At 42.8% G+C, this 13,774-nt stretch overlaps 1 protein-coding gene across 1 annotated transcript; it reads left to right on the top strand.

Moving 5' to 3' along the window:
- The first annotated feature begins 298 nt into the window (after positions 1–298).
- On the top strand, positions 299–10,550 carry kcnj19a (potassium inwardly rectifying channel subfamily J member 19a). The gene is made up of 3 exons (XM_061749992.1): positions 299–1,169; positions 6,613–6,829; positions 9,734–10,550. The coding sequence occupies exons 1-3, from the start codon at positions 456–458 to the stop codon at positions 10,357–10,359; spliced, it is 1,557 nt and encodes a 518-aa protein (XP_061605976.1). The 5' UTR covers positions 299–455; the 3' UTR covers positions 10,360–10,550.
- Positions 10,551–13,774: the final 3,224 nt, after the last annotated feature.

Raw genomic sequence — 13,774 nt, forward strand, 5'->3', positions numbered from 1 at the left:
AAGGCACCACCGCATGACTTCCTCTAGATGGCGCAGTCAGCCAGCCGCTTGAGCTGCGCGCGCGCCGAGCAACCGTCTAAAAGCCGATTAATTAAAAGAGGCCACGAGGTATGTGCAAATGACCACAAAAGGAACGAGTGGCTCAAATAGGTCAATTGCACACCGATGAAATAAAGTCAATTAAGGTAAAGGCCCCCTCCTCGTCTTCCAATTAACGTGGTCATGCGTAACTCACCCCTCCTCTCCCTTCTCTCGCTCTCTCTCTCTCTCTCTCACGCACGCCCACCTCTTCATCCACTCTTTTGTTCGGCGCACTCGCAGCTCCGGTGGACTTACTGGAAGCAGTAAGCCACGTCTCCCCCGTGCGTAAAAAAAAAAAGTGCATGGCGCCGTTTACGCACCGCAGGTAACCACAGACCACGATGGAGTAGTCGCTCACTTCGGAACGCGCTGAGATGGCGGCACTTCGGAGGAAATTCGGCGAGGACTACCAGGTGGTCAGCACCCATCGGGCTGGGGGAGGCGGAGGCGGAGGCGGAGGAGCAGGAGACGAAGGCGGCGGCTTCTCAGTGCCGGCGGCCAAGAAGAAGCGGCAACGCTTCGTGGAGAAGAACGGCCGCTGCAACGTGCAGCACGGCAACCTGGGCGGGGAGACCAGCCGCTACCTGTCGGACCTGTTCACCACGTTGGTGGACCTCAAGTGGCGCTGGAACCTGCTCATCTTCATCCTCACTTACACGGTGGCGTGGCTGGTGATGGCGTCCATGTGGTGGGTGATCGCCTACATCCGCGGCGACCTGCAGCAACACGCCCGCGACGCGTCTTACACGCCGTGCGTGGCCAACGTTTACAACTTCCCGTCCGCCTTCCTCTTCTTCATCGAGACGGAGGCCACCATCGGCTACGGCTATCGCTACATCACCGAGAAGTGTCCCGAAGGCATCATCCTGTTCCTCTTCCAGTCGCTGCTGGGCTCCATCGTGGACGCCTTCCTCATCGGCTGCATGTTCATCAAGATGTCGCAGCCCAAGAAGCGCGCCGAGACGCTCATGTTCAGCCAGGACGCCGTCGTCTCGCAGCGGGACGGCCGGCTGTGCCTCATGTTCCGCGTGGGCAACCTGCGCAACAGCCACATGGTGTCCGCGCAGATCCGATGCAAGCTCATCAAGGTCAGTTCCTTCTCGTACAACTTCCTGCCTGCACAGGAGCAGTCGCATGCGGTTCGGGAACTTTTGGGAACTGCCTCCCAAAGTGAGGCTCGCTCTTTTTATTATCATTACTATTATTTGTAATATCACACCATTTTTTTTAAAATTAGACAAAGAAAACGCGAACAAATGTCGACTATTTTAAGGTAAGCCATTCTATTTAAAACAGAAATGTTGAATATTCCAATATATCCCAGTATTTTTTTAAACAACCAAAATAATAACGTTCCAAGAAGTTGACCACTCCGAGATATCACATCATTCTTTCATTTAAAAAATGCAAAGAAAAATACAAAATGTAAAAAAAAAAAAAAAATAGCACATTATTTTCTATTTCTAAAATAAAAGTACAAACAACATGTTGAACATTCCAAAATATAACAGTTATTTCTATTAAAACAATATTTTTAAAAAATCAAGAAAAAGATGCAGAATGTTGCAAAAAACAAGATACCACAGTATTTTTAATCTAACAAGTACATTTAAAAACTTCCATATTACAAGAATAAAAATCCCCAAAACAAAAGAAATTATTTCACCTGGTTTTTTTGTTTAACGAACTGTTTCACCATATTTTTCAATTAAAAAAAGAGATATAACATTGCATTTTATTTATAAAAATGGAGATGTTTTCATGTAAAAACAGGTTGAATTGTACAAAGATAATATTTTTTAATTCTAAAAAAAAAAAAGTTTAAAAAAATGTTGACTGGGTCGTACTTTCGAGAAATTCGCAGGGCTGAACATGTCTGACTGGAGTCTTTTAGTTCCGGGAACTGATCTAGCATTTGGCACTAATTTAAAACAAGTGAGAAATATCATGCATTGTCCAAAAGGCTTAAAATTCTTCTTAGCGATGAAATCCCTCTGAAGCTTTCATGTGAAACCAAGATTAATCCAGATCTGGTCCTGATCTAGCATTAGGCACTTATTTAAAGTACACAACTAAGAAATACGGTTGGCCCTAAATGGTCAAAAGTCTAAAAATGTAACGTGTCCAAAAGGAGACTCTTCTTAACAATGGAGATGCTACAGAAATTGTAATGTCAACCAAGGTTAATCTGAATCTGATCCTGATCTGGCATTTGGCAGCGATTGAAAACAATAAGTGTGAAATACAGTGGCCCTAAAGGGTCCAAAAGGCTCAAATTATGATGTGCGCAAAATGAGACTTTTTCGTAGTGATTTGGATCCTTCAGAAGCTGTATTATGAAACCAAGTTGAATGTGGATCTGATCTGCAACAATTTAGAAGAGACGAGCAAGATATATGGTGCCCCTGAATGGTCAAAAAGGCTCAAATTTGTACGTGCCGTAAAAACCTCTTATTAGTGACGAAGATTGAAGCTATACGCCAAATGTATGACCGTTACACTGAAGTGTTGGCGGAGGTCGTATCGAATGTGAACACGGAAGCATTAGTGAGCAGGTTTTTTTTTTTTTTTTTTTTTTATTAAACAAACACAGCTCACATGCTTGCATTATCACTATCCATCAGCAGCAGCAGCAGCAGCAGGTGTGAGATAAGAGGCTGACTGTGTGAGTGTGTGACCACGCTGGTCAGGTAGGTGTGAAAGCAGCAGTGCAGTTGGCCTTCCAAAAGGCGAGCAGCGGAGTGCAGTGGAGTAGCGGAGTGAGTCAAAAAACCAAAAAAACAAAAAAAACAGCTCTCCTGGGAGCCAACGCTAAACATAAAAGTGTATTTATGGCATTTGTAAAGCCAGGCATCATTCACTTCCTTTATGCTCTCCATCTTTTTTTTTTTTTTTTTTTTTTTACCTCAGGAGTTTTGTCAACTAATGAGAGGATATCAGAATTTATCATACGGCTAAGTGAATATAATATTTATATTAATGTTCTATATACATAAATCTAACACATTTAATCATAATGTTCTATGCCATTCTAATGTTTAATCATGACCTATACCACTCGAATTTACCATAATTACACAATATTTAATGTAATATACAACTGTAATGTACCATATTATTTAAATGTTCTGTACAACTGGAATGTACATTTACATCATATCAAATGTTCTATACAACTGTAACGCTAAATTACATTTAATGTGCCATACAATGCTAATTTAACACATTTGTATTCACAGATCTTTACTGTAACATAATAAATCTTATTTAATACATTACACAACTAATGTACTGTGGTTACGCTATATCTAAGGTTATATATAACTCTGTTTAATGAGCTATACAACTCCAATGTACTATGTTTATGTCACATTTAATGTTCTATACAACTCAAAAACCATTATTTAAAACATAAAAATGTTGAATATTTCAACATGTTCCACTATTTAAAAAAAAAAAAAAACATCGCAAAAAGTTGATTATTCCAAGATAACACGTAATTCTTGAATTAATTCAAAGGGGAATTTTACTCCATATTATATGCAATTGTTTTTTACTTAAAATGTAAAAAAAAAGTTGACTATACAACTCTATTCTACCGTATTGACATCAAATTTAAAGCGCTATACAACTCTAATGTAGCATATTTACATCATATTAAATGTTCTATACAACTCTAATGTGCAGTGTTTGATGCTCTATACAACTGTGATGTACCATATTTACACCGGATTACAAGTCGATGCTTTCACTGTAGTCTTGATGACCTCGGCTGTAGTTTTTTTATCCGCAGTTTTGTTTTAGGGAGGAGGATAGACGCATGTGTACGTCGTATTCTGAGGAAAACCTGGAGCAGTCGCCGGCCACGGTGGCACGACGGTGCAGAAAAGGAGCCCGAACATATTGACCGTCAGCTCTTTTAATTATTAGAATTGACTTGCATTTCATTACGTCCACGTTCAGCGTGCAGAAAGGGGCTGTAAAATAGACAAACAGCATTAGCTGGGAGCTGCTTCTCTTTTTGCCACATGTGGAGTGTTGCGTCAGGAGGCTTAATGATGCGTGAAAGAGGAAGAGGAGGAGGAGGAGGAGAAAGGGGACGAAGAGAAGGAGGACTTTTTCCACATTTACGAGCTCGCGAGTGGCCTGTAAAGCATAATCATACACGTTCACATCGACAAAACCACAAGCTCTCAGCATCTTAATTCCACTCTCTCGGGTTAGCAGGCTGCCGAAGCGACGTGCCTACGAGCCATCTTGTGATCGGATCGGTTTATTTAAACTTCAGAATCGGTGATCTGCCCCAAAAATCCTGATCGTGTAACGCCTTGTGCTTCTAATAGTGTTTAGGCCAGCAGAGAAGGCCTTGGTAGCCCTGACCAGCACCGCTGACCTTTACATATGTAAAAACAAAAACCCAAAAAATAATAATAATACATTTTAAAACACTGCCTGTACCGTTAATGAAGTTTTTAAGATGGCAACAGCTTGACCTTCGAACTGGTGACTCGTATTATTTGATTATTTCTTATGATTGAAGCTGTTTCCAAATCCAAGCAAATTGGCGTTCAGAGAGGATTGCGTTGGACCTTACACTGTTGTCTGTTTGTGTGAAAGCACGGAACAATGGCAGCTGTTTGGACAGGAAGTTGTTGGATATTTAGTGGCTGACAGCTGCCAGCAGGAAGATGAAGAGGAGGAGGAGGAAGATGAGGCTGTCACTCAGAGTTCCTCACTGAGCGGCTGATGAATATTATACGGGGGCATCCTGATGGAACACCAAAACGCCACCAACCTAGTTTCATCTCCTTCGAAGTTTGAGGAATCTTTAGTGATTTCCATTGCATTTTCTAATAAGAATAGAGATGCCATTATAAAAGGCAAGTATGAAGAAATGCCGAGGCATTCATTAGGACGACTCAACGGACGAGCACAACTTTTTACTGCGTTGGGAACGAATGTGTGAAGCCAGCGGAATGCTGATCAGGCAGACGAGCTGTTTGTTTCTATTGTGCTAGGTGGTGGTTATCATGAATAACTGGCAAGGAACAATTGCATTACAGCATTTATTTGTCACATGTACAGTACATCACACAAGCATGTGGTCAAGCGCGCAATGGATTTTTTCAATCTTCAATTATGGCGCTGTTCCAGTAAGTAAAAGGGGGGGGGGGGGGGAAAGGTGAGCCGCACCCACCAATGCACTTTCATACTTTTATTGAATATATATATACACAAATATGAAATGATAACACTTGGAGCAGACGTTACCGTGTGGAAAATTGCCTAACGGAGCTCCTGACGTCACGTATTAGGCCACGCCCCTTAAAGGCACACCTTAACACACAAAATACACTACAGTGCTACTGTGTGTGTGTGTGTGTGTGTGTAACGATTAATCTTAATTACGCTTCATAAAACCAGTTTATTTCTTGACGTTATCTTTTACTATTTTTTAAATTTGCTTGCGCGGTAAGTGTCCCACAGGAGCAAGTGTACCAAACTTGAGTACACATCAAGTCTAATAATAAATGCAGTGCTCGGGGAGAGAAATCGTCTTATTTGAAGCACAGAGATATGCTGAAAAAGACAGTGGACATGTAAGGAGCTTCGCCTGTGGACTGTTCGCATATAGTACGCTCATCCATCTTGTTAATGTGACACAGACAAGAGAAGAGAGAACGGAGGTAAGGCGCCACGACGGATTCGCTCACGAGCCGCTAAGTAGCTCACAAGTGAACAACGTTGACGCTCCGACACGGAACCCTCGGGCAGGGCTCATTCATATTCAATTGGAGAAAAAGCTGCTTACTCACATGGCACTCGCAGGGGATTTTCAGTGGGGGGGGGGGGGCTGCTGGCATGTGGGACAATGTCAGGTAGAGGTCAGCAGCGGGTCGGAGGGTGTTGGGGGGGTGAGGACTGACGAACTTGATGATGACATTAGAATTGAAAAGAAACCTGAAACAAGAGGAAATGCATGCTGACTGCACAGGTGGCAACAGTGCATATTGTACATCTACTTTTAAACTCACTGAATGAGAAAATGAAGGAAAAATGAGCTAATCTTTTATTATATGTACATTGCGCGAGTATGAGACTGCTCGTGGTTTGAACGTGTTTAACTTGGTTTCTTTTTAGTTGTTCTGTTTCCATTGTGCAAGGTGGTGGTTATCATGAACAACTGGCAAAAGGTGCGATTGCATTATTTGAATGATGCGTAAATTGCGTTTGGTTTGGTTTATCATGACTAACTGGTGAAAAGTGAACTACATATTACAGTGATTACAGTATATGTCCCGTCTACATTACACTTGTGCATACTGTCAGTTTCTTTTAACTGTGGATTACTAGTTTTTGCTTCTATTGCGGTGGCAAGGTGGCAAGTGTCACGTTTATCGTATGATACATTGCATGTGCACGTGCGCATGGTCGAGCAAGCTGTTTTTGACTGGATTTGTTGAATGAAGTTGGGTTTAAACTCATATTTGTCAGCTAACCTGTTCCCTTTTTTCTCCGTCCATCTTTCAGTCTCGCCAGACCCCAGAGGGCGAGTTCCTGCCCCTGGACCAGTGCGAGCTGGATGTGGGCTTCGGTACAGGGGCCGACCAACTCTTCCTGGTCTCGCCGCTCACCATCTGCCACGAGATCAACCCCAAGAGTCCCTTCTTCGACCTGTCACAACGCTCGCTCACCAGCGAACAGTTTGAGATTGTGGTGATTCTGGAGGGCATCGTGGAGACCACTGGTGAGCGATGACAACACACACACACACACACACCTCTGTTTTACCCTCCTTTTTCCTTCCATCTCCATCTAAATGGAAATATGAACATTAGTCAGTTAGTGGAGATGGAGACGCTTTGAAATCTCATTTAGCACCTTCCCAGCTCGGCGTAGGTACGAGCGACTGGAACACATGCAAACGGATCGAATTAGGCGGCATATTTTATTACTGTGTGATGTGGTGATACTTTTGCATAATAAGAGTGCATTCTCATAGCTCGTGTCACTTTGACAAATGTGCCGTGGTTTTTAACTCGTCAGCTGGAAAACATAAATGCCATATTTTCCAAAAACACTGCGGAGTGACCACATGTCAGAGTTGAGTTTTTTTTTTGTTTTTTTTTAAATAATATTAACAATAGCAGTGATATATTACAATTGATGTGACGTGACTCTGGAAACCATAATTGGCATAGCTCTAGTTAATATTAACATGGATGTACACAACATTTAAATTTTTTTTTTATATTAGACAATTTAGCAGTATATTACAATTTATGTGACATGAAACTGGAAACCATAAGTGGTGTAGCTCCCCAGACTGAAAACATGGAGGCACACAACATTGAGGAGCGACTACACAGTCAACCCTTTTTTTGTAACATAGGAAACCATATTAGTTGTATGTTACAATGTAAGCCAAGTGACACTGAAAACCATAAGTGGTCTAGCTCCTCAGAACATAGAAATGTATACACAACATTGTGAAGTTTTTTTTTGTTTTTTTTTTAAATATTAGTCAATTTAGCAGGATATTATAATTTGTGAAGTTAAACTGGAAAACATAAGTAGCGTAGCTCCCCAGAAAATAAACATGTCCTGTACAACATTGTTGCGTGACAACATGTCAGTCAACAAATCTTTGAAAGTAATATTAAAAATCGTAGCGATAAATTACAATTCATGCGACGTGTGTGAAGCTGGAAATCATAGTTTGCTTAGCTCCCCAGAACACAAACGTGGGTTCACACAACACTGTGGAGCGACCACGTCAGAGTCAATACTTTTTAATAATAAAATCAGACAATTTAGCGGAATACTGTAATTTATGTCAAGTACATTTGGAAAAGATAAGTAGCGTAGCTCCCCAGAACATAAAGATGTACAACATAGTGGAGTGACCACGTCAGAGTCAAAACAATTTTGAAAGGTGCAGTGACAAATTACAATTTATGCGATGTGAACCTGGAAATAATAGATTGCTTGGCTCCCCACCGCGTGAACATGAACATACACAACATTGCGGAGTGACAATATGTCAGAGTCAACGTGGCTTTCAGTCCACTCCATTTCTTTTTCCAAATGTTGTCAGTCGGCAATTTCCCGGCCACTTTGTGTATTTACCACGACACTCCTCCATGGGGGCCACTACAAATAAATCCCTCCTTTCTTTTCGCTTTCCCAGATAACGCTCACTTATAACCCACTGCTGGAGGACTCACGGCCCAGCTCAATAGGCTTAGCAGATTTAAAAAGAGAAAGGAAGAGGGGGCGAGGGTGGTGTGGTTGTATGTATAGAGGCAGGCAGGCTGGCCACGGGGTCTGTGTTGTATTGATAGTGCAATTAAACCAGAGTGCGACGAGAAGTTTATTGCAGCAGTATCCCTGAACTGGAAGGATAAAGACTCAACTTAGCATGCCTTACTTGCGCTGTCCAACACCCCAAAGGAGCGTTTATCGTACTAGGAGTACTAGTGCGTCTTTTGGGTGCGGGACTTTATTTTTAGATTTTTGGGAAAATACTTAACTATGTTAGTGGAATATTCCGATTTACGTCAAGCAAAAATGGAGTTTAATACAAAATATTATGGCTGTTATGGAGGAGCGCAATGTAAACATGGAAGCACATGTGGGAGAGACCACAAAAAAAGACATTTTTGTTAAGCCAAACTGGAAACAAGAAGTAGCGTAGCTCCCCACAACGTAAACATGGACGCACACTATCATCAATTAATCAATCGTTTTTTGGGGAAAATACAATATTAGCAGTACGTGACCACAAACCAGTCTCCTTTCATCACTAGTCTCTACATTAACATAAGATCACGTTTAATCCTGCACAGGCAAGTCATTTCCAACTCTTTGTTGACGTGACTCGATTGGTGCAGCTGTTTTGGTTATCAACAGCGTTCGATCGAGTCTAGGAGCTCACTTTTCGTAGACGACGCATGTGCAGCGTGGCGCATATGCTGGCATATTCTGATTTTTCGTGCAAGCGCAAGGCTCGCTCCACGTGTGTGGCAGACAAGATGGGTTTTCTGGCGCAACAAGGGCGTGTCCTCGTTGCGAGATGAGCTGGGCAGCAGAAAATCGATTTAAATTTACGCCTGCTCAGAATTTGTTTAACGTTCGGCCCAGCCTAGACCGTTGGGCTAACGCTATTTCGGTAAATTTGACCGGGGTGCAGGCAGACATAGAGTAGATAGCGAGCTCTGCGGACATGTGTGGTGGATGTCAGACGTATTCCATTCATAAATATGTGAAGCCTCTGAATCATAGTAGAAAATCAATTCATTGAACGCATCATTATTATTACTATTATCATCATTATTAGATTTTGTAAATCATCCCGCTGGCCGGCACAGCTTTGACTTTTGAAAACAATTGTTACAGACCAAACTAGTAACTGAATCATAATTAATTTGCTTGTGCATTTTCTGCACTGTCAATTTGAAACAATGTCCTGTTTTTGAATAAAGGGATGGAAATGTTAAACTTTTTTTTCATCTGATTCATCAGTTAAACGAAAAAAATAATCAACAGATCAATCGATTCTTAAAATAATCATTAGCTGCAGCCCTATTTCAGTTGTACAAAAGGCCAAGAGATCTTTGCAAAAGGTTCACCAGTTCCGTTGCCCTCGCAGGCATGACGTGCCAGGCGCGCACCTCGTACACAGAGGACGAGGTCCTGTGGGGTCACCGCTTCCTGCCTGTGATGTCCCTGGAGGAGGGCTTCTTCCGAGTGGACTACTCGCAGTTCCATAGCACCTTCGAGGTCCCCACACCGGCGTACAGCGTCAAAGAACACGAGGAGAAGAATTCCCTGCCGTCGCCCATGTCCACACCCACACCGGCGCTGACCGAAAGCCAGGGGGCCTGGCGCGACCGCGTTTTCTCCGTGGACTGCATTAAAACGGCGGCGGGGGGTGGCGGCGGGGGGCGGTTGCCCAGCAAGCTGCAGCGAATCAGCTCATCCGGGAAGGAGGACCTCCAGAGGAAGGTGCTGATGCTGACCTCGCAGCACTCTGAGAAGGCGTGCAGCACCGGGGACCTGCCGCTCAAGCTCCAGCGCCTCGGATCATCGTCCGGGCCTGATGACTCCCTCAAGGTGGGAGTCGAACCCATGACCCAGTCCACCGGGGATCTGTACCAGCACAGCCTGATGCCCACCCTGTGCCCGCCGCAGCCCCCCGCGCACAGCCCCCTGCTGTCGGCCGGCAGGAGGCCCGAGGACAACCTACCGGCTAAGCTACGCAAGATGAACCGCTGAAGAGGTAAAGTCTGCCTTGGTGGAAGGCGGCATCAATGAAAATCCTTAACTGACTATTTATCAATGACTTTCCACCTGATGATACTTTGGGATTTTTGCACAACAAAAATGTGGAGCTACACAAAATCGAACCATCTGCATGTACACTTGTTAGTAAATCTTAGTTTTATTGAATAAATAATATTCAGTCATTCCTCTTGTGTTTTTGTGTTAATTAGTCATCCAACCCAATGTTTCCCAACCCTTATTGAACCAAGGCACATATTTTACATAAGAAAAACTCACGGTCGCCACCGAACAAAAATCTCATAAAAAGTATCATGGGGGATTGCGTTCCAATTCTGAACTTTTGTCTCACCTTTTGATCTGAAACCCAAATGTCTTCAGTATATAACAAAAACAACGGAATTGACCTTGCCGTTCCAATACTTTTTGAGTTGACTGTACATCATCAATAAAGACTAGTGAGTCCCTTCCAGAAGCAGCCATGAAAGCCCAAGCCTCCCCCATGCTTCACAGATGAGCTTGTGTGTTTTGGATCATAAGCAGATCCTTTCTTTCTCTATACTTTGGCCTTTCCATCACTTTGGTATAGGTTAATTTTGGTCTCATCAGTCCAGAAAATTTTGTTCCCGAACTTTTGCTGCCTATCTCTGTACTTCTTTCCAAAATCCAATCTGGCCTTCCCATTCGTTTTGCTGATGAGTGGTTTGCATCTTGTGGTATGGCCTGTATATTTCTTCTCTCAAAGTCTTCGAACAGTGGATTCTGATACCTTCACCCCTGCCCTGTGGAGGTTGGCAATGATGTCACTGACTGTTGTCTTTGAATGTTTCTTCACAGCTCTCACAATGTTTCTGTCATCAACTGCTGTTGATACCCTTGCCCGACCTGTTTGATGTCTGTTGCTCAGTACACCAGAAGTTTCTTTCTTTTTCCAAATTGTTGTATTGGCTACACCCAATGTTTGTGACAGTTATTTCCTCTTCTCTCAACTTCAAATTGGTTTGTTTGCTTTTCTCCCACAGCTCTCTGTTCTTCATGTTTGCTTAATAGCAAATGCAGTTTTCACAGGTGAAACCCAAAGCCAAAAAACAAGCACTCATTCAGTAATACTGAATTACATATATATATATATATATATAAAGGCGGCACGGTGGACGACTGGTTAGAGCATCAGCCTCACAGTTCTGAGGACCGGGGTTCAATCCCCGGCCCCGCCTGTGTGGAGTTTGCATGTTCTCCCCGTGCCTGCGTGGGTTTTCTCCGGGCACTCCGGTTTCCTCCCACATCCCAAAAACATGCATTAATTGGAGACTCCAAATTGCCCGTAGGTGTGAGTGTGAAGGGTTGTTTGTTTGTATGTGCCCTGCGATTGGCTGGCAACCAGTTCTGGGTGTACCCCGCCTCCTGCCCGATGATAGCTGGGATAGGTTCCAGCACGCCCGCGACCCTAGTGTGGAGAAGCGGCTCAGAAAATGGATGGATATATATATATATATATACATTTTTATAAAGTAAAATATTATAGGGACTATTTTTCTTATTAAAAAAAACATGGTACAACATGGGATTTTTGGGGAGGCCGGAGCGAGGACTTGACTGGCTTGACTCCAAGTATTTGTCATGTTCCTGTTTCTCTGCCTGCATGTCTGCCATTTTTTCCCCAGTCTCCTTGGTGAGCGTTGGTGGGCGGATCCTCCTGCTTTGCACCTGCTGACCATCAGCTGTTTTATAGGCGCAGCAGAATTGGAAGGAAGACGCCAGATTATTGCGTTGCTTTCCACCATCATGTAATTCAGTATTACTGACTCTTCCTTGTGCGGATGTTGTGTGTCTTGGCTGGTTGTGCTGACCATTTGTTCATCCGTTGATAAATGTAAGCATATCTGTGATTTCTGATGTCTAGTGTTTCTGTGCTTATGTAGTTTAAATTCCATGAGTATATTTCTGTTACTGGCACCATCCACTGTGGCTCCGTCCACCCGTTTGAGTTTAGTTTTTTATGATGGTAGTTGTTTATTCTCTTTGACCTTTTGTCGTTGTTTTTCAATTATTACTTGTTTGGTTGGTGCTCCCTTGGATTTAGAGATTTTATTTTTGATTGCTCTATTTTTGTTGAGTCTGTTTTGGGGTTGAAGAGGCTGCAGTAACGCCAACCTGACATGATCAGAAGGATTTGACTAAGCATTCACATTTAAAACTGCGACATACCTTAAAACGGGTCCATGGCTAGACTTTACAATAATAGCTTGACCAACTTAACTTTAAGGGGTTCACTATAAAGACTAGACTGACTTGCCTTTGGAAATGTGGTTAGTTCAAATGTAATAAAGGACTGTTTATTCAATATAATAGAACAAATATATAATGTAATAGAAGAGCGTATATTATATGTAATGAGAGTGCATTTAATTTGCCCTCAAGGGACCAATAATGAGTTGTTGCTCATTTTCTAGAAAGGGATCTCTTCTATTGCTCCCAATTAGGATGACGTCAACGAACATCAAACACACACACACAGAGCTTCTTTAGCCAACGTTTTGTCAGAAAGAGAACGTAAGCCTTAATTTGTTGGAGGCAGCAGCGATCGATGCTCTGCGAGCGTTTTCCTTTCACGGCACACTTGGAAGATGGAAGGCTTCCGTCCCTCGCTCATTAGAAAACAACTCAACATGAGCTCAAATGCCAAATAGATGCTAAAGCAATGCGTAAGTGTTAAAACGACAGTACACAATCAGTTCAATCAAATATTCCACACAGGACCCATTGAATGGATTAATCAATAGTGTTGACTACAGCCTTGTAACACCAAAAGTGGCAAAAGTACTTATGCGTTGTAATTAAGATAGTAGTGTTAAAAAAAAGAAAAAAGACAGAAGAGAAAGAAAGGTAAAAGTAGAAATACAGCGAACCCCCCCCCCCCCCCCCCCCCCCCCCCTCATAGTTGTGGTTCCGCATTTGAAAATTCTTTTCCAATCTTTTATTTGCTGTTTTTGTATGCCCTCTGGTGACCTCTTGGTCATAAGGAAATGATCGAAAGTGAGTTGAGGAGCTTGATTAGGACAAAAGTATCCCTTCGCCTCCATCTTTTGGCATCTATAGGCAATCACAAAGCCTTTTGAGGGGGTATCAATGACTCTGTCTTTCCTTTCTTCCTTTTCACTCTTCCCAACAGGGCTAGGTCCCTATCCCCCACAAATAGCGGGTTTTCGCTGTATTGATTTAACTCCTGTGTGTAAAACTGTACAGAGTCTGCAATGTAGAAAAGTAAAAGTAGCACTGATTGTGTCGTGGTATAGTACATGCTGCTGCCTTTCATGCAGACAACACGGGTTTCATTCCCAAAGCCGTGGAAAAGAAAGTCTGGACAATAATATGTGCGGCAGTCAAAGTAAAATGAAACCGACGTCTG

Source organism: Phyllopteryx taeniolatus, chromosome 16, assembly GCF_024500385.1.
Source record: "Phyllopteryx taeniolatus isolate TA_2022b chromosome 16, UOR_Ptae_1.2, whole genome shotgun sequence".
NCBI classification, from domain to species: Eukaryota; Metazoa; Chordata; class Actinopteri; order Syngnathiformes; family Syngnathidae; genus Phyllopteryx; species Phyllopteryx taeniolatus.

What these genes read in the sequence shown, in the direction of transcription:
- kcnj19a (XM_061749992.1), top strand. Translation starts at nt 456, where the DNA reads ATGGCGGCACTTCGGAGGAAATTCGGCGAGGACTACCAGGTGGTCAGC. An exon ending in TCCGATGCAAGCTCATCAAG is followed by an intron (nt 1,170 to 6,612) that starts GTCAGTTCCTTC and finishes TCCATCTTTCAG; the next exon opens with TCTCGCCAGACCCCAGAGGG. An exon ending in GGGCATCGTGGAGACCACTG is followed by an intron (nt 6,830 to 9,733) that starts GTGAGCGATGAC and finishes TTGCCCTCGCAG; the next exon opens with GCATGACGTGCCAGGCGCGC.